The 24,053-nt window shown below is 34.5% G+C and overlaps 1 protein-coding gene across 3 annotated transcripts in view; it reads right to left on the reverse strand.

Annotated features, from left to right (window-relative positions):
* The window catches only part of LOC150092725 (single-stranded DNA-binding protein, mitochondrial-like), a 117,630-nt gene that overhangs the window by 47,281 nt on the left and 46,296 nt on the right, over positions 1-24,053 (reverse strand). For 2 of the 3 annotated variants that reach the window (XM_090414673.1, XM_090414672.1), the window contains exons 3-4: positions 15,471-15,513; positions 3,738-3,857 (exon numbers count right to left, since the gene is read on the reverse strand). In XM_090414673.1, coding sequence (XP_090270799.1) covers positions 3,738-3,857; positions 15,471-15,513 — 163 coding nt within the window. The remainder of the gene's footprint in view (positions 1-3,737; positions 3,858-15,470; positions 15,514-24,053) is intronic. The other variant, XM_090414674.1, reaches the window with a different exon arrangement.

Raw genomic sequence — 24,053 nt, forward strand, 5'->3', positions numbered from 1 at the left:
AATAACATGGATATGAGGTGCATATGGACTCACTATTTCATCCACCTCGGCCGGTAGAGAGGTTAACATACATTTTTAACATGAGTCTTAGATTGGCCAAGTTTCAAAGGAATGGAAAAAGGGCAAAACTGTTCTTCTTCATAAGGGAGGTGAGAGGATTAATGCATTGAATTATTGAACAATTTGTTTGTCTGAAGTTGTGGTTAAAGTGTTAGGTTAGTGAGGACCAGAATTCAGCAATCTCTTTGATGGATGGCATCAGCTTTGCTAGAGGAAGATCATATTTTAGCAATCTACTAGTTATTATAAAAAGAATGTGTAGGATATATTTTGCATGGAGAATTGCAAATGAAAAAGCTTTGCGCAAGCTGTGTTTGCTCACAGCAGATCAAAACAAACTTGCATGAAGATCTCTGAACAGTACTTGGAGCGCTTTAACAAGAATAAAACTGATTTTGTGCATCAACTTATTACTATGGATGAGACTTAAATTCACCATTACACACCAGAATCCAAACAGCAGTCAAGTCAAAACATTGGAGAGAAGCCGGTTGTTCACCACCAAAGAAGACACAGTCGCTTCCATCAGCAGGAAAGGTCATGGCATCAGTGTTTTGGGATGCTAAAGGCATTTTGTTTATTAATTATCGTGAAAAGGGTAAAACGATAACTGGGGAATATTATTCCGATCTTTTAACCAGACTAGATGAAAAAATTCGTGAGAAAAGACCTGGTTTGCAGAAGAAAAAAATCATCTTTCATCAGGACATGCACCTGCCACAAAGGTGTTTTGGCAATGGGAAAATTAAGAGATCTGCACTATGAATTGTTGGAACATCTGCCCTATTCCCCAGATTTAGCTCCCTCTGACTTTTATCTCTTCCTCGCTGGTCAGCTTTTTCTTCGAATCAAGAGGTGATTGCAGCTGTAGAGGGGTATTTTGCAGATCTTACTGAGAACCCACTACAGGGACGTGATAATGGTGTTGGAACAATTGCTGGGATAAATGTATTAATCTCAAGGGAGATTATGTTGAAAAACAAAAATTATTTTGAAATTATAAATTCATTTTTTCATTGTTAGGCCGAGAACTTTTCAGACCACCCTCATACAGTACTTACTGCTACAATAAAACTTCAATTTTTGATTTGCTGTGCAGTATTTTTTTGGAGAGGGGAGAAATTAGTATTAGTGCATGTTATTCACCAGGAATATTATTTTTAGGAAAAAAAAAAAAAAAAAAAAAAAGAAAAATATAAATCAAACTTAAAGAATTAGGACTGGGGTGTGGCAGTTTGTCCTGTCTCAGTCTATAGGAATGTATGATATGATACAATTTGTCTGGTGCCCATGTAAACGTTAAATATTTATTGAAGAATTTATGATATTTATATTGTATTTCTTCACATTTTTAGCAGTCTGTAGTAGAAAATTTAGAAGATATTTTACAAGTCCAAGATATACTATGGTTGAGAAATATTAGTACTCGATATCCCCCCCCCCCAATTGGAGGCAGCTTTATACTTTATATTGCATTTTAATAATAATACTTATTTTTAGTGTATTTCTTTTAATATGTCATTTTTCTCTCTCACACACACACACACACAAATTTTAATTATTACTTATGCTAACTTCTTTTAGACAAATCCATCTGTAATGTTGAATCACACAATGCAAATGAGCTATCATGCTAGCCTTCTACACATCTGGTGCTACTGTCAACCCAATTTAACCTCTTAAAAGTGGTAATTTCAAAAGGTAATGCTAACTCTGATTGTATGCATCTGTTAGTAGTACAGAGGAGTAGACCAGTTCATTTCATATCATGTTTGACTATCATCCAGAATGAGAACTTTTGAGTGTGCAAAGTTCAGAGTAAAAATGTATTCATGTATTGGAATTATATTTTCAGTATCAGTGAATGCTGTCTGCAGCAAGCACTCAAAGTTATAGTCTTTCTTCACTGTTCCTTAACCCTACTAAATGTGGATCAAATGAATATTATCCAAATGAAATTACAAATTGCTAATCCCAAAAAAGTTGCAACTCTTTCAACTCAGCCTACTGATGAAGGCTAACAACAAGTAACTGTCTAACAGATAAGCTTAGGTTCTGACGGTTATTCATGACTTATTTTTAATGGTATTAATAACACCAAACAATTTTATAGCTAAATTTCAAATCAATATCACAGTATCATCAGAGCACAACACAGGTTGTATATGGAAAGTGAATAAGTGAAACAATACAACTGTAATGGACCAAAGATCTCAAGTCCTATTTTGGTGCCCTCTAAAGTTGTAAAAAAAAAAAAAAAAAAAAAAAAAAAAAAAAAAAAAAAACATTACAGCTATGTGGGAGTTGCTCTTAAGATAACAGACTCCAAAATTTTTGGCAAATTAATGCAATCATATTTTTTGTTCAAGTTTAGGAAAATTCTTCAAAGCCGTGGCTGACTCAAAAATAATCTTTCAGATCTGTAATGACTCCTAAATAACATATTTGCTTTCTTCCATCTAATCTGTGTGAAGGAGTGTCCAAAGTGTGGTTTGCCAGTCCTGATTTGCCACAGTAATAGTAGCGAATAACACATTAGTCACCTGCCTTTCAGATGGATCACTATCTTTTTCCATTTACAGAAAGCCAAGACACACAGGAAGATACCTACATTAAACAATCACATCATCATCATCCAGTCCAACAGTATGGCATTTTAAAAACACTCACACACAGAGCCATTGGTTCTAACGATACAGCTTTGTCCACAGAACTTAAATATCTGCACCATAAATATCTTGGCTAATGGCTACAATTCCTACAAAATAGATAAAATACTACATAGCCTCATTACTCCTTCCTCCCCTAATACACAGGAACACAACATTACTATTTCTATTCCCTATGTCAGAGGTACATCAGAAAAGATAGCCAAAGTACTGATGAAACATGGCCTTTGCACCACTTTCAAACCTCATGGGAAACTAGCAACTCTGATCTGCTTGCCTAAACTTCACCCTTTAGCACACCCAGGAGTGTATGAAGTTCCCTGTGATTGTGACTTGGCCTACTATGGGCAAACAGGATGATCAGTTAACATCTGCCTGGAAAAACATAAAAAATATATTCACTACTACTACTACTATGGCAAGTCAGGACCAGCAGACCACGCTTTGGACACTCTTTCACACAGGATTAGATGGAAGAAAATGAATGTGCAATTTAGGAGTACTTACAGATCTGAAAGATTATTTTTTTTGAGTCAGTCATAGCCCTGAAGAATTCTAACTTGAACAAATATGGTTGCATTAATTTGCCAAAAATTTGGGAGACACTGTTACCTTAAGAGCAACTCCCATATAACTGTAATGTTTTTTTTTTTTTTTACAACATTAGAAGGGTGCCAAAATAGGACTTGAGATCTTTTGTCCATTATAATTGTATTGTTTCACTTACTCACTGTCACATATACAAGCTGTGTTGTGCTCTGATGATGCTGATTTGAAATTCAGCAATATATAAGCAGTTAATAAAACATCTTTTGATAAAACTGTTTGTTAATACCATTAAAAATAAGTCATGAACAAGTAGCTGTGGCAAGTCCTTAAGTGTGTTGCAGTTGGAATAAACTTTAGCATGTATGAAAGATATATAAAGTTATAATAAAGATGTATTTTATATGCTAAATTTAAAGAAATATTTAAATAACAGAGTAGCTAACTTTTTATTGAACTCACCAGACTCATATCTATAATTTGTATTTGTTGCTACACTAAAGACAACAACTGGGTTACTGTCTGTTCCTCTAAGCTGAGGATCTATACCTACTCTTCCTAAGAGTGTTACATTATTAAAACCTGAAATAAAATTTAAAACTAAAGTCAGAAATAGTTTTAGAAAAACAATACATTTCTGTTTTTAAAGATTTTATTTCCTAATGTTTCTAAATAGTAAGACAATGCCTATATAAAGATCAATACTGTATGTGCTTGGATGTTAAAAACTCAAGCACATACTCCCTTTCAACATGAAAGTTTTTATTTTAAACTTTGTGATAATATATATATATTGCATAAGTATCCTATAAAAGTAGATTGACCAAATCTACAGGAATAGATCCACATGTACTGAAATAGTTTTCCAGTAAGCATCAGCTAAATTTGATTATGGAGATTTAGGAACAGACAGTATAAACAACATAATATATTACATTTGTCTGCTATAGATTACTATGACAGATATGGAGTATTAAAGAGAAAGGAATATATGTGAATTATAAGGCAGTTGATTATAATAGATATCAACTTTGGGGCAGTTCCATAGAAGGAGGAATTGGAAGGATGGAATATCATTAGTGCTTGGGAACTTGTGAAGGAATATTTATTAGCAGCAATAGCAAGCTGTATACTCCGAGTGAAGAAGAGAACATGATTTGGTGTAAAGTGGATGACAACCAATATCAAACAGGAACTGCAGGTGAAAAAGAGATTATGGAAGAGATATAAGGAGAGGAGTGGAGAGCAGATGCATGAAGAATATAAGACAGGTCAGGAGAGCGACTAGTATGGTAAGGAAGTCAAAACTTGAATGTGAGAAAAGATTGGCCCTGAGATCCAAAGAAAATCCTAAGGAATGTTTTTGCTATGTAGCCAGTAAGAGGAGAAATGATTGGGGAAGAATGGCATTGTGGGATAAAAATGGGAATAGAGCGACTGATGCAAAGGACATAGTGGAGTTGTTCAATGAACACTTTATTGGGGTATTTCATCCTGGAGAAGTATGTTTTAATACTAAGGGATAGGGCAGGTTTGAGGTTGAGAAGTGCAAGAGGAGAGTGTGTGTTTCACAGACTGAATACTCTGGATGTCAATAAAGCAGTGGGACTGGATGAAATTTTGCACGGGTTTTGAGAAAATGTGCTAAAGAACTGACAGCTCCCCTGACCTGGCTTTTCAATGAAAGTCTGGCCAAGGGGAAAGGAACTCAAGGAGTGGAAAGAGGGTAAGATAGTGCCATTGCATAAGGAGTAGCAGAATGGAAGTGTCAAATTATAGACCAGTTTGTGTTTCATCAGTAGTTGTTAAGATCTTGGAGAAATTAGTGAGGGATTATATATAGTGTTGGGCAGATGAGGATAATGTTATCTGTGAGAGTCAACATAGATTTGTTAAGGGGCACTCTTGCTTTAGTTAATATGACTGCCTTTTATAATAAAGTGACAAGAGTGGTTGATGAGAGAAAGTCATATTCTGCCATTATTTGGATTTTACAAAGATGTAAAATCCAAAAAAAATTGCAGCACATGAGTTTAGATGTCAAGTTAGTGAACTGGATTTGGGATTAGCTATCTGATAGGTAACGGAGAGTTGTGCATGGGGGGGGGGGGATAGCAGTATCAAGGAGGCAGAAGGTTACAAGTGGGGTCCCCATAGAGCTAAGTAATGGGACCTGTATTGTTTAACCTTTATATCAATGATACTATCAGTGGATTGCAAGGAGATCAGTGCAGATGATGTGAAGCTGGGTAGGGTTATTGGTAATAGCCCCGCAAGATGATTTGAATAAACTGGACAGATGGGCCAATTAATTGGGATATCAGTTTAATGCAGCCAAATGTAAAGACTTGAATTTGGGATACATTGATGGGAGGCGGCATACTCTGTTGGAGGAAGTGAAGGAGGCAAGTAATCTGGGATGATGATTGATAGAAACCTGCAATTCAGGGAATATATTGCAAAGGCAGTGAAGCTAACCCGGAGGACTGCTGCAATACTGAGAAGGATGCTGACCAGCAGAGATAAGAGTTGTCATTCCATTGTATAAAGCCTTGATCAGATTACACTTGGACTATTGTTCTCAAATTGGGTCCCTGGGATTTAAAGGGGATAAATTAACTGTAGAAAGAATGCAGAGGCAGATAACAAAGATGGTATCAAGACTGTACAATGTTAGTTTTGCAGACAGGCTGAGGTAATGTCTGCAGAGTTTGGTGGATAGAAGAAGGAGAGGTGATATACGGTTGAATGCTAGTTATAGGATTTGTGACTGTGTGGAGGCCTGAATCACAATAATAATAATAATATAACATCACAGATTACTGTCACAGTATAAATACCATAATATATTACATTCACCTGCTACAGATTGCTGTTGCAGATATAGCATCATAGATTATCGTCACATATAACTGTTATATCTATAATAGTACAGATTAGTTTTCACTCAGTCTATTATAATAATAAAATAGCCTACTATTACAAAATTTAATCTTCCATCCCTAAATGCATTATGTAATTTAAGGTCAAGCTGATATTTACAGATACTGCATTCAAGTGGAGTTATTTCTATTTTTTGATTCCATGCATATTTCAGTAAGTAAAAATGAAAACACAAGACATCAAACCATTTTTAAAAGAACAAATAAAACAACTTTTAAGAAACAATTTTAAGCAGATAAAACTTACTAATTTGAAAATATAGGCAAGTTTAGGTTAGTTTTGAAAACATTTTTTTTTAGCTTCTAGCAGTTTGATGGAATGCCATCTAAGAACTAGGAATAAGAATTAAAAAAAAAAAGTAAGTAACATAAAGAAAAAGTAGGATTGACATTGACATAGAAGACAGAATATGGATTCTTGATTATTCACAGGATAGTTCATGATGCCTTTCAGAATGTTAAAGATTTTCTGTGATTTCAAAATTGTTCTTCAGTTCAAATACATCTTTATTGCTCCTGCACTGAGTTAAATAGGAGGCTCTTTCTTACCACATTTTTAAATATAAATATGCACAATCAAGCAAATACTGAAAACCTTATCACAGACTGGTTTTATCTCATGGATGTTCACATAATGGAACAGTAAAAACTAAAACATAAATTAATTTTTTTTCTTCTTTTCTTTTCTTCAGAGAAGAAAAATTAATTTTTCTTCTCTGAAAATACAGTATAGTACAAGACATCAAGGCAGCAATAATATGTAAGCAGCAACTGATCAACACTCACACACAATCTAAAAATTCAATAACCAGTTTATCTTCTTCTTTAACTTTACACTACTCAATTCTGTGGAATAGCCTTTCTCATGGAGTGTTTTCAAGGGATTATAATCTATAGCTGTTCAAGAAAAACATTAATAAGTTTTATTAAGGGGGATAAAAATCCCTTATTATTTTACAGCCAGTAGGCGAAGCTTTAAGATCAAAAACTACGATCTACGAGTTTCATGCCGAAGAACTATTGGTGAATCCAAGCGTAAGTGACCACTTGGTAGTGCAACACCAAGGCAACTCGAAGCAAAGGTGGAGCAAGCTCCCTCTCTATCCTTGATATTTTCTCATAATGTGAAAACACAGCTCCTAGGAGATGTAATACTGCTTTACATTATGAGGAGAGGTCACTACCCAGACCGGTTTCAACCTTTTTTTGAGGTCTCATCAGTGAGTAGGTAGACCTGGATGATATCAAAGTTTAAGTGAAAAGAAATTACATACCTTCACTATATGAATGCCAGAGTGGTGTGCCTATATATATTATATACTATATTATAATTAAGATGAAAAGCCAAATGGCTATATTTTCTGGCGAAGTAAGTTAAATTAAGGGGGATAAAAATCCCTTATTATTTTACAGCCAGTATGCTTTTTTATCTCCCTTAATTTAACTTACTTCTCCAGAAAAGTTTGTATAAGAAGTTACAACTGGAATACATCTCCAAAAGTGAATTTTTAAGCAAAGACGAAGCCCGCTGCTGACAGATTAATATACCTAGTCAAGCCATTCAAGAATATGTAAGCAAAAAATAATTTAAGATGTTACAGTCCCTTAAACAAAATGGGTGATAAAAGCTTAGCAAAACAAATGTTTGAAGTAAAAATGACAAGAATTAAGCCAGAAGAAGGTCTATATATAGACGGGTTGATGCAGTTAAGTGTGTTCATAGTATTAATTTTTGTCTTCTGAAATGAAAGACTAAAATGCAAGAGCTGATCAAATCAGAGATTTGACAAACACCAGGTGCCAATCTGAAAATAAAGTTGATTGTAAACTAGTATATGAAATATTATGTCAATCAGACTTTCATGGCAACTTGTACATTCCATCAGGATAGGCCAAATATTATGACAGTCTTATGACATTAAACCAATAACTAATGATAACTTTCAATTAGTTATCAATACAAGATGGACACTTGCTTAATGTGTTCCAAGTGCTCTTTGCCCCATTTTGTACTCAACCCTTCAGTTGCTAAGATGAATCCATGAGTCTGATTTTTTTGTGTTTCATGTATAGATGTAATAGAGAATATGTATGCCCAAAATCACTTTGAGTGAACACTTCTTTTATGAAAAAAATTGCTTCAAAAGTTTGCTAAAATATGAAAAACAGGCAGCTTAGCAGACCAAAAAGTTATGTGGGGTCCAAATAAAAATTTGAAACTTTTATTAGAGATACTCTTGATAGGTGGCTATAAAACAAAATTGGTCCCATTCTATTATTTTCAACCTTTCAGCAGAAGACAGCCTATTGAAAATGAAGTAAATTGAAATTTTTTTTTCTTGATGCATCTTTTGGCATATAAGAGTGATGGACTGCATTTGAATGGTTTTCGTGCGAGTCATTTGGAGAGACTGCTGCTGGAAGGTAGAGAAATGAGTGCAGAGAATGAATCTGATCAAGTAAGAAGTGATGCAAAAGAGCAGGAGGTAAGGATGGAGAGATTGAAGTGGTGGTTATGAATGAAGAAGTGAGTAGCATGAGTATAGAGAATGAGAGAACAAGTGTGTGCAAGACAAACAGGGAAATGGGGAGGCTCAGGATGGACAGGGGAACACAGCATGACAAAGATTGATACTCTGAGAGGATGTGAATGTGTGTGTGTAGACAAAAAGGGAAGGGGATGACCTAGGATCAAGGGAAAATAGTCTGATTTGAAGAAGGTTTAAAGATGAATAAGGAGAAAAAGAAATGGCTCAAGTTAAGTATGGAGAAGCCACATCTAATAAGTGGTATCAGTGAAACTTAATACAGATCCAGGAATGAGCTGGTATGTTTCTATAGAAATGCTAGAAGTGTAAGAAACAAGGCAAATGAAATGGTTGCATTGATTGAGTCTCTTCACCCAAGAATTATTGGAATACGTGAAACATGGATGATGAGGAGGACATCCAGAGAGGAATAGAGATGGAAGGATATGATGTGTTTCATGAAGATAGAAAGGGCAAAAAAGGGAAGGGAAGTGTCTATTGATGATAGATAAAGAGTTATCCATACAAGGTATGGATAACTTGTATGGATAAGTGGTTTTCAGACAGTAAGGTGTGAGGATAGATGTGAACAGATTGAAATACTTAGATGTTGTTATAAACCTAATAATGTGGATGCTAGTGACCATGAAATGTATAACCAAATTAGTCAAACAAATAAGAAAAGGGTAATCATTATGGGCAATTTTAATTATGGTAATATAGAATGGGATGATGAGATAGCAACCGGAAGTAAAGAAAATTAATTTCTTCAGTTTTTGAGAGACAATTATCTCAGACAGTATGTAAGAGAGAGCACACGAGGATTGAGGGTCTTGGATTTGATCACCTCATCAAATCACCCTCCAGTTCATGTGAGAGAGAGAGAGAGACCATGAAGTGATTACCTTGGTGGCTGCCAGCAGTGTGAGGACCTCTGTGAGGAAAGGGTATATGTGAAACTACAAGGCTGGTGATTACGAGAAGCTCAGGAGACAGCTTGCAGGTGTAATGTGAAATGAGGAGTTGGATGGAAAGGAGATCAATGCAGCTTGGATGATATTCAAGAACTATTTAGTAGAAGCAATGTCTAAATATATTCCATAGATCAGAAGGTAAAATAAGGTAGGTGTGAAATGGATGCATGAAGAGATGCAGGGAAAAAAGGCATTATAGAAGCAGCATAAAAGGAGTAGTAATACAAAGCACAGGCAAGGAGGGTGACTTAGTTGGTTAGGGTAGCAAAAGTTCAGTATGAGTAGCAGTTAGCTAATGAAGCCAAAAAAGAATCCTAGGAAGTTCTTTCGATATGAAAGAACTTGTTAAATTGTGAATGAAGATATATTTTATATATTATAATACTTCATTCGTATTTAACATAATCCACCATGTCATAAGCAAGACTTGTAAATATTATTTGTATATTATTATTAGTCTTTTACTTGTAATATATTATTCATATCAATGCTTTGAGTTTTGTTTGTTATTAATTAATTGTATAACCTTAGGATATGTAATAGTAATAAAAAGACTCTATATAAAGATGACATTCAATTTATTTACTTAATTCTGTAAAATTTATTACAAGAAACTGTGCGTATATAAATTTAAATGTACCTTATGTGAACCGTGATATATATTTTTTGTTATTTCTATAAGTAAAGGTAATTTTATGGAATTCTACTGATGAGATTTGATTGACTACTGACGGAGAAATGGAGTTTATTTTAGTTAACTTGTGCTGAGAGCGTGAGCTACTGTGTATAAAGAGAAAAGCCAGTTGATATAAGTTAAACAGGTTAAAACCGGATTTTGGCAGGAAAAGGAGAACATAGTTGATTGGAAAGAAAAAGTAAGGAGAGAAGCCCTGGAGATCGGTAGTGAGTAGCAGAAGGGGAGTTGATATATGCCAAAAATCATCTAGGAAAGGACAGGGAATTAATAGGCATTTGGAATTACTTCTATAGGAGTTCTGATACTTCAACAATTTCCTAATGGTTAGTGGAAGAATAGTGCAGACCTGAAGTCAATACATAGAAGAAAATAAGGAATCAGTAAATAACTTAAACCAAGTGTATCAAGTCTTATGTATTTCTGTGTCTATAATTCAGTTATTATACTGGAAGATTTCTTTTAAATTGTGTTGCCATAAAGTAAAAGTCAATAAGAAATCCAATTGTGCCTATGCGAATTTGATGCTTAGAAGTGGTAACCTGGTAAGAGTTGTCCTTTCTATGACTTGTGAAGCAATATCAGTTAATTCCGTCAGATATATTTTGACCTTAGCTGTGGTATTATGTCAATCAATGGTCGGATGTTAGATGTACTGAAGTACTTTCCCGTCGAAGCTATAAGTGTTATGTTGTTCTATTAAGTTTTAGCTGACTGAGAAAGAATACAGTGTAGCCTGTCATAAGATTAGTTATTGTAACATTTGGAAGCTTAAACTTTTAAGAACTAATCTCAACTTGATTGACTGAGCATAAAGAACTGAGAAATGAATGTTTGATAGTTAATGGATTGTAATTATTCTGAATACTTTAAACTGAGCTAATATATTTATGATATGATTCATCAATTGGATAGAGAGAACTATGTGAAAGAAATACTAAAGCTTTAGAATTAAGAAATGTCAACATTAGTCACAATCCACAAACCTAACTTAGAAGTTACTAATATCTGAATATGTATTCTTGTAAATTTTAATTGGATAACTTTTTGTAGATAGTTATACTTGTATGTTTATGTTGTACCATCCACATTAAATGTTTTCTTTTGTTGAATTAAACTTGGTGTTTGCCTGATTTTCTTTCATTGCATCACTCATAAAATTAATTGGACCTTTGCGGAAGCCTTAAATGCTATTAACAATCTCGGCCTGAAAATAAAGTGATAATATAAATATAGTTGATGATTGATTCTTCTATATTATTTGGACTAATCTGAATATAGGGTGGCGCAGTATAATATAAATTTCCTTATATTCAGATGAGCATCAATCAACAACTAACGAAGAAGAAAGGAATTTAAAGAGGTAAAAATAAGTTTAACAAACCATCATAATTGGAACAGTCAGTTAAGTGGGACGTTCCAACAGGAATGATTATGGAAGAATGACATTGACTTGAGAAAATGGTATAAAAACAACTGCTGCAGAAGATATAGTTGAGATATTTAATGAGCAGTTCATAAAGATCTTTCATTCTTGTGAATGTGACATCATGGGGAGTTTGAGAGCAGCTGATGATGAGGAGGAGGAGAGACTGACTGTAAGTGAGCAAGAGGTATATGGGGAATTGAGCAAACTTGATGTTAATAAAGCTGTGGGACTTGATAATATATCGGCATGTATTTTTAAGGAATGTGCCAGGGAGTTGGCATTGGCCTTGACATATCTGTTTAATGTGAGTCTTGCACTGGGTCAAATTTCAATGGAGTGGAAGGAAGACAAGATTGTGCCATTTCATAAGGGAGATGACAGAACTCAAGCAGCAAAAAAGGCCTATCTGTGTGTCAGTTATTGGTTAAAGTGTTGAAGAGGCTTGTGAGAACCAGCTTCCCAAATTGGGTTGACAACAATTGTATTATCTTTGATGGACAGTATAGATTTGCTAAAGGGAGGTCATGTTTTAGTAATTTACTTATTACAATAAGGTGATGGCTTCACTGGACAAAGTAGATGAATACACAGTGGTATACTTAGATTTTGCAAAGTTTTTGATAGATTACCATAGGTACTGGCAAGTTGTGTATGGGGAAGCAATATCCCAGAATAGGAAAGTCACTAGTGGTGTGCTTCAGGGGTATCTTTCAGTGTTATTGCTGTTTAAACCTGTATTTTAACGATACTGGGGAAGATTCAGTTGTTTGCTGATGATGCAAACTATGAGGAGTAGAGCAGATGTTCCTACCTTACAAGAAGACTTGAATAGATTGAGTGAATGAGCATGGGATGAGGATACCAGTTCACTGTTCCGAAATGTAGTGTTGCAAGTGTTGTTTTAAAATTTGGGAAAGAAAGATGGGATGTAGAATTTATGCTTGGTGGGGATATATTGTTAGAGGTGAAGGAGATAAGAGATTTTGGGGTGATGGTGGATAAGGATCTAAAATTTAGAGGACATTGATTTATAGAAGTAAGGAGATTCTTGTTCCATTGTATAAGGCTCTGATTAGGGGAAAGGGTCCAGAGGCAACTGACTAAGGTAGTTTCTGATCTCTAGAATGTTGAATATGAGGAAAGGTTGAAAAGATTCAATTTACAGAGACTAGTGGATGTACGAGTTGGTAAGGGGTTGTTATAAGATCAATGTTGAAGAGGTTTTTCATAAAATGGTGAGAGATCAGGGAGAACAAGAGGTCATCCCTGAAAGCTGTACAAGGAGGGTGTGAACAGGGCAGTGAGAAGCAAGTTTTTTTCATGCAGAGTTGTGAATGATGGGAATGAAAATCTTGCCTGAGAGTGTGGTGTCTGCAGAGAATTTGGACGTGTTTAAGGCAAGGTATGATGAGCTGTGTGTATAACAAAATTACCTCCTAGATGAGTCTTTGACTCCATGGGGTCTTAGGGTAATAATAATAATAATATACAAATACAGCATAAAAAAAAATTAATTTTATACCAGTAATTTTCATGACTAGGATTTGCAAAGAACAGGTGCAAAGCAGTTTGAAGTGAATATAAAATTTTGTTCTTTTTTACACCAATTTTACTTAGCGAGGTAATATAATTAATGGGTACTCATCATATAAATGTAATTTATTTTCCCAAAGGACCTTGTTTTAATAGCAAATCTATAGTAAGTCAATTTTAATTCTAATAGTTACTATCATAAACACATCAGACTATAAATATTCACCCACGGTGAAATAACTTTTGATGGTCGAATAACTGTAACAGCTTTAACCACCTTACCGGCTATTATGGATAAAATACACATCTTCATATGCTTCGTATCTATCGTATATTTCAATGTAATATCAATGGTATTACAATTTTAATATGCACTTCGCATCCATGATAATCTTGACGTCTATAGATGTCTTGGCCGGTAGCGTGGTTAAAGCCCTCTGAATAATAGTGGACAGCAGCATTATTTTCATTCACTGGGACAGAGCTGTGATACATTCTTGTATTGTCAATAATTTTCTCTGCTTTTTGAAATCTTTCATTCTCATCACAAATTTCTCTATCTGTGAAATTAACCTCAGGGCATTCCTGGCAATGTGAAAGCATACAACTTTCTCTTGAGGGATCACAAATGAAAACTTGCAGAGGACTATTGAAAACCACATATACTGTCACTGCAATGTTCTAACAACATTGCTGGTATAAAATATAGTGTTATAGTGTAACAAAAGGTCATTTGAGAAAACAAGTCACGGACGACTCTTAATCTGTAGGGCTTTTGTCATTCCATCTTTGATGTATGGTTGCAGAACATGGACCACACACACTGCAGGAACCTGACAAACCTAGAAAAATACCACCACTGTTACCTTTGAAGAATCCTTAAGGTACTAACATCAATGTTTTGATTGAAACCAGCTGCATTAGTATTGAAGCAATGATTATCCACCACCAACTTTGCTGGATTGGTCACATCACCTATAAACCAGATACCCACCTTCTAAAACAAATCTTTTTCGCAGAACTGGAACAGGACAAAATCAAGAGGAGAATAAAAGAAGCATTTCAAGGATCTCAAGCAAATATGAAAAAATGTATCAATGACATACGCAACTAGGAGGCTCTTAATCAGTTGAAATGAAGCATCTATAAAATCACAGTATTTTGAAACTATGCTGCAGTGTGTCACAGAACACACAGAAGTGCTTATCAACCATCAGTATCTCATGAAAACATTCAGCCTCGTGGAAAGTCATGTGGGTTATGCATCAGTCTGATCAGCCATCACTAGTCGTAACAATATATAAATTCTGAAAGAGACAATCATACTCATTCTGGAGTGACTACCAATGACGATGATGATAACCTATATGCTGTGAACTCTGAATCTTGGAGGATTTGGATATATTATTTTTAAATTATTTTAATTGTGATATTATTATTATTCTTTATTTTTATTTGATTATAATTTCATTTACATACAAAACTTAGAATGAACTAAGTCATTCATTTTAAAATGTTACTTTATGTAAATTCTTTTTCCTCCATTCTTATATTGCTAAATTACACTATATCTCGATTATCAAGGTCCACCACTGGAGAGAATTCAGGCTTGATCACAATAATACTTCACTATGTTAACAGTCATTAACATAGTGAAGACATTAAGTTTTTTTTCATTTTTATTTTTTAATATCAAAAGAATGATGTATTTTTTTAACTAACCAACATGATGAACTGTTCTATTCACAGTACACTTTAAACATTCTAACATTATAAACAAAGCAAATAACTCCTATAATGCCTTTTCATTCTCCATGGGGAACTGGCATTATTTCTTTACCCCCCCTCCCTGCCAATTTTTTGAAAAGTGGTTAGGTAGTCTCTATCTTTCATCATCTCTGCAGCATGCCACCAGAAGGCAATGTTCTTAATACTAACTAGTATTTATTTGTATGTACTCTTGTGAAGAAAACCCTATTTATATGTGCCAGTTACTATATCTGCAATCATCTGGTATTTTTAATATATATAATGTACATATATGTCTCTATCTTCCTCTCTGATTAATTATCAAACCCTTAAAAACAAATCTTACTTTTTTCAAAACCTGCAGAAACCTGAGAACATCTCCGATTCCACTGAAAAACAAAATTAAATCCAGTTTATCATCTGAAATATGTAAAGTTCTTAACGAATAATTAATATGTGCACTCACAAGTAATTAAAAAATTTTTCCTATAAATGCAAAACAAGCAGAAAATATTTAAATTTTAGATCTCTGTAATTCATTTCCTTATGGACTGGTAGCGAAAGAGTTATCAGTGAAGGGGGGAGGGGAAGCAAATACTGCTTGAATTAAATTTTTTGTTAAACCATTTGATTTTATCAAATAAAAAGATATTATGTGACCTTTGTGAAGCATACTAGTCTGCTTGCTGCCTAGCATACTAGTCTATATGCTAGGCAACCAGTAGTCTGCATGTCCTTATCGCTATGCCACAGGCGAGAATGTTTGAAATGGGCTAAGCTCCATGCTGACTGGGCTCAAGATCAATGGGAGTTAGTAGTGTTTACAGATGAGTTCTTGATTTGCTCTTAAAAGCAATACCTGGTGTACTCTCATATGGAGAGAACCAGGGACATGTTACTATCCCTCTAATATCTAAGAAAAGAACATTTATAGTGGAGGTAATGTGATGGTTTGAGGAGGAATTTCGTTGAGTGGATGCACTGAATTATATGTGCTTCCTAGCAGAACTAAAACCAAGAATGCTTTACTTATAGAGATGAGGTCCTGGATCTGTATATTTGTGGGGAGACATTTATCCTACAAGATGATCATGCTGATCAACCTTGAGTGAAGCTCATGGACCAATATCTTCAAGAAGAGACTACTGTACATATAAACAGGCCAGCCAGGTCTCCTGACTTAGATTCTATTGAACATGTACAGGATGTTCTAGGTAGAAATGTTACTTCTTTCAATTCTCCCCTTCAAAACTTTGGAGAGCTCTGCAGGAAAAAATGGTTGTTATTACCAATGGAGTTCCTGAACACCATTATAAACATCATGAAAGATTGTTGTGGACGCTGTGCTTCTGTGAGAGATGATCACATTCCTTATCAAGGCAATCCCATTCTGATGTCTTGTTTTTGACCATTGTCTTCATGTACCATTTGTTAAATTAAATTATTTAAACTGAATTAAAGCACTTATTTACAATTTTGTGGGTGTTTCTTTCACATCTCATATCATACTGCTTTTCACCGAATTGCATAAAAATTCGTCATACAGTTTTTGAATTACCTCGATTTTTCTCTTTGCTCCTTAATTTATGGAATCCAGGGTATTTTTCTGCACTTTCAGTAAATGTTTCTGTGCTATACTGGCAAACACATATTTAAAAGGATGTTCTATTATTAAAGGAATGTTATGACAGAACACACTTGTGAGTCGACAATTAAATTTAACTAAAAGAAAGAGAAAAATGCATTACAATCCTGATGTCATGTAACACATCTTTGTCCAAAGATTTCATTTTAATGTGTTGTTTTTATTATTAAGAGAGATCTCCAGGGAGTCAGATACTCATTGAGGGAGGCCATATTATACTACACACACACACACACACACACACACACACACACACACACACACACACACACACACACACACACACACACACACACACACACCAGTAATCATACTTATTATTGAATTCATTCACACTGCTTGCACTCACAACATCCAAAGGCAATCCCAATCAAGCACCATCCTCTGAGAGAAAAATGTAGCCCTCAAACCCTTCTTGGAGGCCTTCATTCTCAGCATTCAAGGATGCCCTCTTATCCTTTCCCCACCCTCCATAAAATGAAAAATTCCATCAACTGAAATCCTGTATGACCCTTTCAGAAGTCTGTAAGTCTCGATCATATCACCCCTCTTTCTCCTGTTTACTAGTGTCTGCAGTCTACAAATTCTCAATCTGTCTTCATAATCAGTATTCCACAATCCTGATATCATTTTTAACACTCTCCTTTTTACTCTCTCCAATATATCAGAATTGCAATGGAAACCAAGAGACCAGACCTGTGCACAATAGTGAGGTCTTATTAAGGCCTTGTAAAGAGGCAAAATAACATCCTTATCGTAACATGTGAATGTTCGTTTCAGGATTGCAATTATCTTTTGAGTTGTATTTGCAATCTTTGCCACATGGCACCTGAACTTCAACTTCTCTATCAACACTCTAAGATCCCTAGCCTCATCAGTTTCTTCTAGCCTAATCCCACTAATATAATATGACATTGGATATCTAATCATGCCGAAGTGAATGACTTTACATTTACTGACATCCATTTTCCCATGCTCACAATCATTCAAATCATTCTCCAAAGACTGCATATCAGCAGCATTCCTGATTACCCTACCTATCTTCACATCATCAGCAAATAGCTGTATGTCGCTTGTCAAATCCTTTGCAATATCATTAATGTACAGATTGAATACCAGTGGACCAAGCACTGATCCTTGTGGTACACCACTTGTTACCTTAATCCTTGCATAATCAGATCCCCCATATACCACTTTTTGATATCTATCAGTCAGCCATCCTCTTATCCATACTGATAATGTATAACCCAAACCCATATTCTCCAATTTATGCAACAGTCTACCATACTGTATTCTGTCAAAAGCCTTAGCAAAATCCAAAAGTATCATGGTGTATCCATTCCCCTTGTCTAGTTCAATGGTAACATTGTTATAGAATGTGAGCAAGTTGCTAAAACATGACCTTTCTTTAGTAAACCCATGTTGTTCATTGCAAAGTAAAGATTCACTGTCAACCCATTTCTGAATGCGGGCCCACGAATTTTTCCAAAATCTTCACCACCACTCCTGAGATACTAATTGGTCGATAGTTGGATACACCGGTCTTTGCACCACCCTTGTGCAATGGAATTACCATACATTCCTGTATTAATAAATCAAAAACAGTTATAACTAAAACTAATTAATACTATTAATTACTAATGATTATTACTTATTTATTAAAATAAATATTAATTAATAAAATGTATTAATAGAAAAACATTACATATTGTAAAGAACTGATTATGGCACAATTACATAAATGAAAAAATATATATACTTAAATAAAAGGCTATCAAACATCTGTTATCTTTTTTTTCATAATGCCAGATTGAAGGTTTCTAAACTCTCTCATTCTTTTCAACAATTATAGTATATACACACATTTTTAAATGGAAGAATAAAATTTAATATTTCTTAACCAAATAATGAATAATGAAAGTTTTTATCATAAATGGGAAGCAGAGTATATTATTAATTTTCATAAAAACAACTGGTAAAATTTATTTTATGTATTTTAATTTATGGATATTTGGTCTATTCACCCACTTAGAAATTACTGAAGAAGAAATGTGGTTATGCTATAGCAACTTGGAAATAATTTTGAAATCAGTACCAAAGAAAGATATACTAATTATTGGAGGAGATTGGAATGCGAAAACTGGAAAGAACAATGAAGAACGTTGGAAGTTTATTTTGCACTTGGTTAGACTATAATAAATTTAGTTTAATCCTTTATCCAAGTGTAAGCAAACAAAGTATGCACCTGAAAATATCTTCAGGACTGAGGTAAGGTGGTACATCCCTTGGCAACTCGTAGCAAAGGTGGACCAAGCTCTAATCACTCCTTGTCTCAGTATCTCCTATAATGTAATGCAAAGCACATGTCCTTGCAGACATGTATACTGCTATGCATTAAGGGAAGGGCCACTACCCAGACCTGTTTTGACCTTTATTGAGGTCTCATCAGTGGGGGGCAGACCCAGAGTGGTGATACTAAGGCAGAAGCAATGGAGAGGTCATATTTACCTATACGAGTTGCCAACTGGTGTACCACCTTATTATTAAATTACTCTGAATTTAAAGGAAGATGTTGGAAGTTTATTTTGCACTTGGTTAGACTATAATAAAATTAGTTTAATCCTTTATCCAAGTGTAAGCAAACAAAGTTTGCGCCTGAAAATATCTTCAGGACTGAGGTAAGGTGGTACATCCCTTGGCAACTCATAGCAAAGGTGGACCAAGCTCTCATCACTCCTTGTCTGAGTACCTCCCATAATGCAAAATAAACTTCCAACATCTTTCTCTAAATCCAGAGTAATTTAATAATAAGGTGGTACACCAGTAAAAAGTTCTTGTATTGGAAAACGAATTTGGAACTGTTCAATTAATGTACACCTGTTGTTTGTGAGAGTTATCTTCATGCCTACTTTGGAAAATTGAAAGATACATTACAAGAAACTTCTATATGGCCAAGTGAGACTACAGAACATTTAGCTGAATACTATTTTCACTTTGTTTTGTAAAAGATTTCATGTATTCTCTCGGTATTGAATTAACTGTGAAAGTTAGATTATGAGAGAAATTTATTGAGTTCATTTATGTTATTTTAAAAATGGCAAATATTAAATATTTAATTAAATAAATCAACTGAATTAAATTTAATATATTTACATTAAATATTTTGATTTTTTTTATGATTGTGCTTCATTTTTTTGGAACACAAAATGTTGATCCTGAAGTCAACGCACTATCACAGATACGAATCTGGAACATTCTAAACAACAAATAAATAAATAAAATAAAATATGTTGTTATTTTATTTCATGACTGTCTTTAATATAACAAATTTGAATATACGTGGGGAATAACATACATAAAGCAAAAAAAGCTTGCATATTAAAATATAACATCTCCTGCCATGCTATGATAGAAGTGAACTGAGAAGGAGGACGTTGGTAGCTAATGAATCAATATGTAGGTTGTGCACATGGAATGATGTAGGTCTGATGGAATGAAGGATTTGTATGCTGATGGACTGCATCTAAATGGTTTTGGTGTTGGGTGTCCAGAGAGAGCTTTGTTCAATGAGCACACTGAAGCACAAATTCAGGAAAACTTAAACAATTAGAGTGGAAGCAGGTGAATTTGTGTGAAGGCGCCACCCATGAGGTGAGTGAGTGCGAGAATGACGAAGTGCAGAATCTAGTCTCTCAAGCAAAAATATTGAATAGGGTAATCAAATTCAGGTAATAAAGGTAGGTGGGAGCCTAAAGGGATGCTACATTTCTATATACTAAGAGAAGTATCGAGAACAAGAGGGAGGAGTTTTTGGCATTGATTAGTGCAACCCTGCCAAAAGTTATAGGCATTAGTAAGACTTGGCTAACAGCAAATGATGCAGTTACAGGGATAGAATGTGAAAGGTTTAGTATTTTTAGGGAAGATAGGATGGGGGGGAGGGGTACTGCTGATGATAGCAGACAGATTGCAGCCAAAAAGAATAGATAGGCAGGAGGGTGGCTGTTCATTTGCAGCAGTCAAATCTGGTGTGAGATCAAGGCCAGTATGACAAAATATACAGTTGGTTGTTGCTATAGACCAGGGCATTCCACAGATGATCTGGAAGAAATACATCGGTAAATTAGTACAATGAGTGCAGGTCAAGTGATTATTATGGGGGGGGATTTCAACTATGGAAATATAGACTGGAAGGAAGAAAGATCACGTGGCAGGAAGGAAATGGAATTTCTACACCTGCTTAGAGATAATTACTTGAGGCAGCATGTGATGGGAGGGACTAGGGATGCTACAGTATTGGACCTGATCATAGGATCAGAAATAGAAGAGATATCCATAACCAAGGTGGCCATATTGCCTCTAATTGGCAAAAGTGACCATGCAGTCTAGACTTAGGAGAATGTAAAACATGAGGAATATTCTGTCAAGAAGGGGTATATGTGGAACTACAAGGCAGATGATTATGACAGCTTACATCTGTGCCATGGCATAAAACATTGGGATAAAGATGTTAATAGTGCATGGAATATAGTTAAGGGTCATGTAGAGCAGTGATGGCAAACCTTTTAGGCTCGCCATGTCAACATGTAAAATAATAAAGAAAAATCAGTGATTTACAATAGAGAAAACGATATGCACATGGATAATTGGGCTTAAAATAGTGCACTAAAAATTACCCTACTTTTAATAGTAATTTTGAATTGGAAAAAAAAAAAAAAAAAAAAAAAAGGAACACATTGTATTTGATTTTGATTAACTTTAATGAATGACTTTTTTGTTATTGAGTCTTAATGGATAAGTCTGAAATTGAAGGTAGGTAGGTACTTTGTGTACTTTAAGCCCAAGCAAGCAGCATAACTTCATCTGTTAGTTGGTTTATTTTGTCCATTTTAATGTTGTTTATTGCCGAAAATAAGGTTTCACAATATTATGTAGAGGGAAAAATTGTTAGTAAAGCCATTACTAGAGTTTTAAGGGTGATAAAAGTTTCCAGTATTCGGTTTCAAGCATTCAAAATTTCTTGTTCTTAGTGGCACTCTTCATTCTGCAAGCAATTTCTCTTTCCAGATCCTGAAGGTTGACAAACACTTGAGTCTAGAGGCTGGTCTGGAACTCTAATAAATGCAGCTCTAATCCTTCAATTTGTAGCTACTGGAAATCATTTAATTCCACAGTAGTGTATACTACTACATCCAGATATATAATTATCTATTATAAACTTCTAAATTTATTAAATCTTCTGCCAAACTGATTGTTTATTGAAATTTATTGTTGTTGGGTGTTGGTGAATGCTTGCATGTTATCCAAAATATCATGGAGTGTCACCATTGACACGCATGTCATAGGTTTGCCATCACTGATCTATAGGAAGCAATATTAAATTATATATCTAAGGTAAGGGAGATTAATCAAGTAAGAGTTAGATGCATGAGTAATATCATTAAGCAAGAGCTACAGAAAAAGAAAATGATGTGGAGGGTATATTTAAGGAGAAATATGAGGTAAGGAAGGCAAAATAAGATTACAACAAGAATCTAGCCAAGAAGACCAAAGAAAATCACAAAGAGTTCTTTCATTACACGGAAAGTAAGAGGAAGAATAACTATGGAAGATTAACCTTAATGAGTGATGATGGTCATAAGGTGACAGAAACAGATAAAATAATTGAGTTACTGAGTGACCACTTTGCAAGGGTATATCATCCAAGTGAGGTTACTGCTTTAACATACGTGAAAGACACTAATGTGAGAACAGAGATAGATGAACTGGAGGTTCTTAGGATATTGCAGAATCTCAATGTAAATACAGCTGTTGAATTAGGTGGGGTATTATCTTGGCTCTTGCAAGAATATGCAAGTTAACTGGCAATGTCTCTGACTAGGCTCTTTAATTGAAGTCTCAGCTCTGGTACCAAGGAAGTGGAAAGAGGGCAAATAATTCCCTTACATAAAGGAGGTTCTAATACTCTGGAAGCAAATTATAGACCAATCAGTATCTCAGGCATAGTGGTAAAAGTACCGGAAAAATTGGTCAAAAAGAGAATTCAAGAATGAGCAGATAAAAATATGATACTGCTGGATTCTAAATGAGGAAAATTGAAAATTATTAATAATTCATTCAGAGTCCAACATAATCTGCCATTCCCTAAGCCAAATTTGCTCATCAGATTAATAATCTCTTGTTAATAGCATACTATTCATATGATTTTTTTTCAAGTTATGTTTATTAATATTTATTTGTTCATTTATTATTTTGATATGAAGTACAGTTGTAAAAACTATGTATTAAATGTCACTTATTAATATGAGATTAATGTTACTAATACAGAGATAAAAACTGTAAAATATACAATCTTTTTATGTTATTAGTAAAACGTAATGTATCCAAGAAATTCTTCAAAATAAGACTTGATTGGTTGCTGTGAGAAATTATGTTATTTTTAGCCAGCGCATGCTTTAACGTGAGTTACTGTACAGTATGTAAGAAGCCAGTTCGGTATCAACAAAACCAGTTAGAACCAGATTTTGGCTGGAAAGGAGAGTAAGATGTTAATAAGTAGTACATGAAAAAGAAGTAAGAGAGTAGAAAGAGGAAGGAGAAATAACCTGGGGTTGAATGGAGTGGGAAGGATTGGGAACCGCTCTGTATTTTGACTTATCTTTCTTCGAGCTCTTATTCTTTTATAAATTCCTATCGCCTCGCAGAAGGATAGCGTTGGACGAAAGGATAATAAGAATGAGTGAGAAATATTGAAAGTCAGACAATTATGAGCAAGAAGATAAATTCTCCCGAGTTAACTAATCAGTTACTGAAACCCAGGATTCTATAATATTTGTGTGCTCTCAAAGTGAAAGTATTCAAGAACCAAGGAATGTTTCTAGAATTCTTGATAATGAGGAAGCTATACTGTTTATACCGGTAAGGATATCTTTTCTATGTCTCGTCTGAAGTAGCGAAGCTTGTTTCTGGAGAACATGATATAGTTCATATTGCTGAAATTAACAGTCAAGATTGAATGTGTGATATAGTGAAGCCTGTTACGTGAGAACGCAATGTCAAATTGATAATGATCTTTCTGTGAACTATTAAGTTAGATTGATAAACTTTAAAGTTGCTAAATGAATGTGTGATGACTTGTGCTTTGTGATTGATTGTTCTAAGTAGTTAAACTGAGTCAATATTTAAAATACATTGAACGATAACTTTATTCAGAGTGAAATTGTGTTTGGAATCTTGATAATAAGAAGAGTGGAATTTATATGCATAAATTCTAATCGTAAATGA

This window comes from Typopeltis vanoorti, chromosome 25 (genome assembly GCF_054136105.1).
Source record: "Typopeltis vanoorti isolate ZY-2024b chromosome 25, IOZ_Tvanoo_1.0, whole genome shotgun sequence".
Classification (NCBI taxonomy): domain Eukaryota; kingdom Metazoa; phylum Arthropoda; class Arachnida; order Uropygi; family Thelyphonidae; genus Typopeltis; species Typopeltis vanoorti.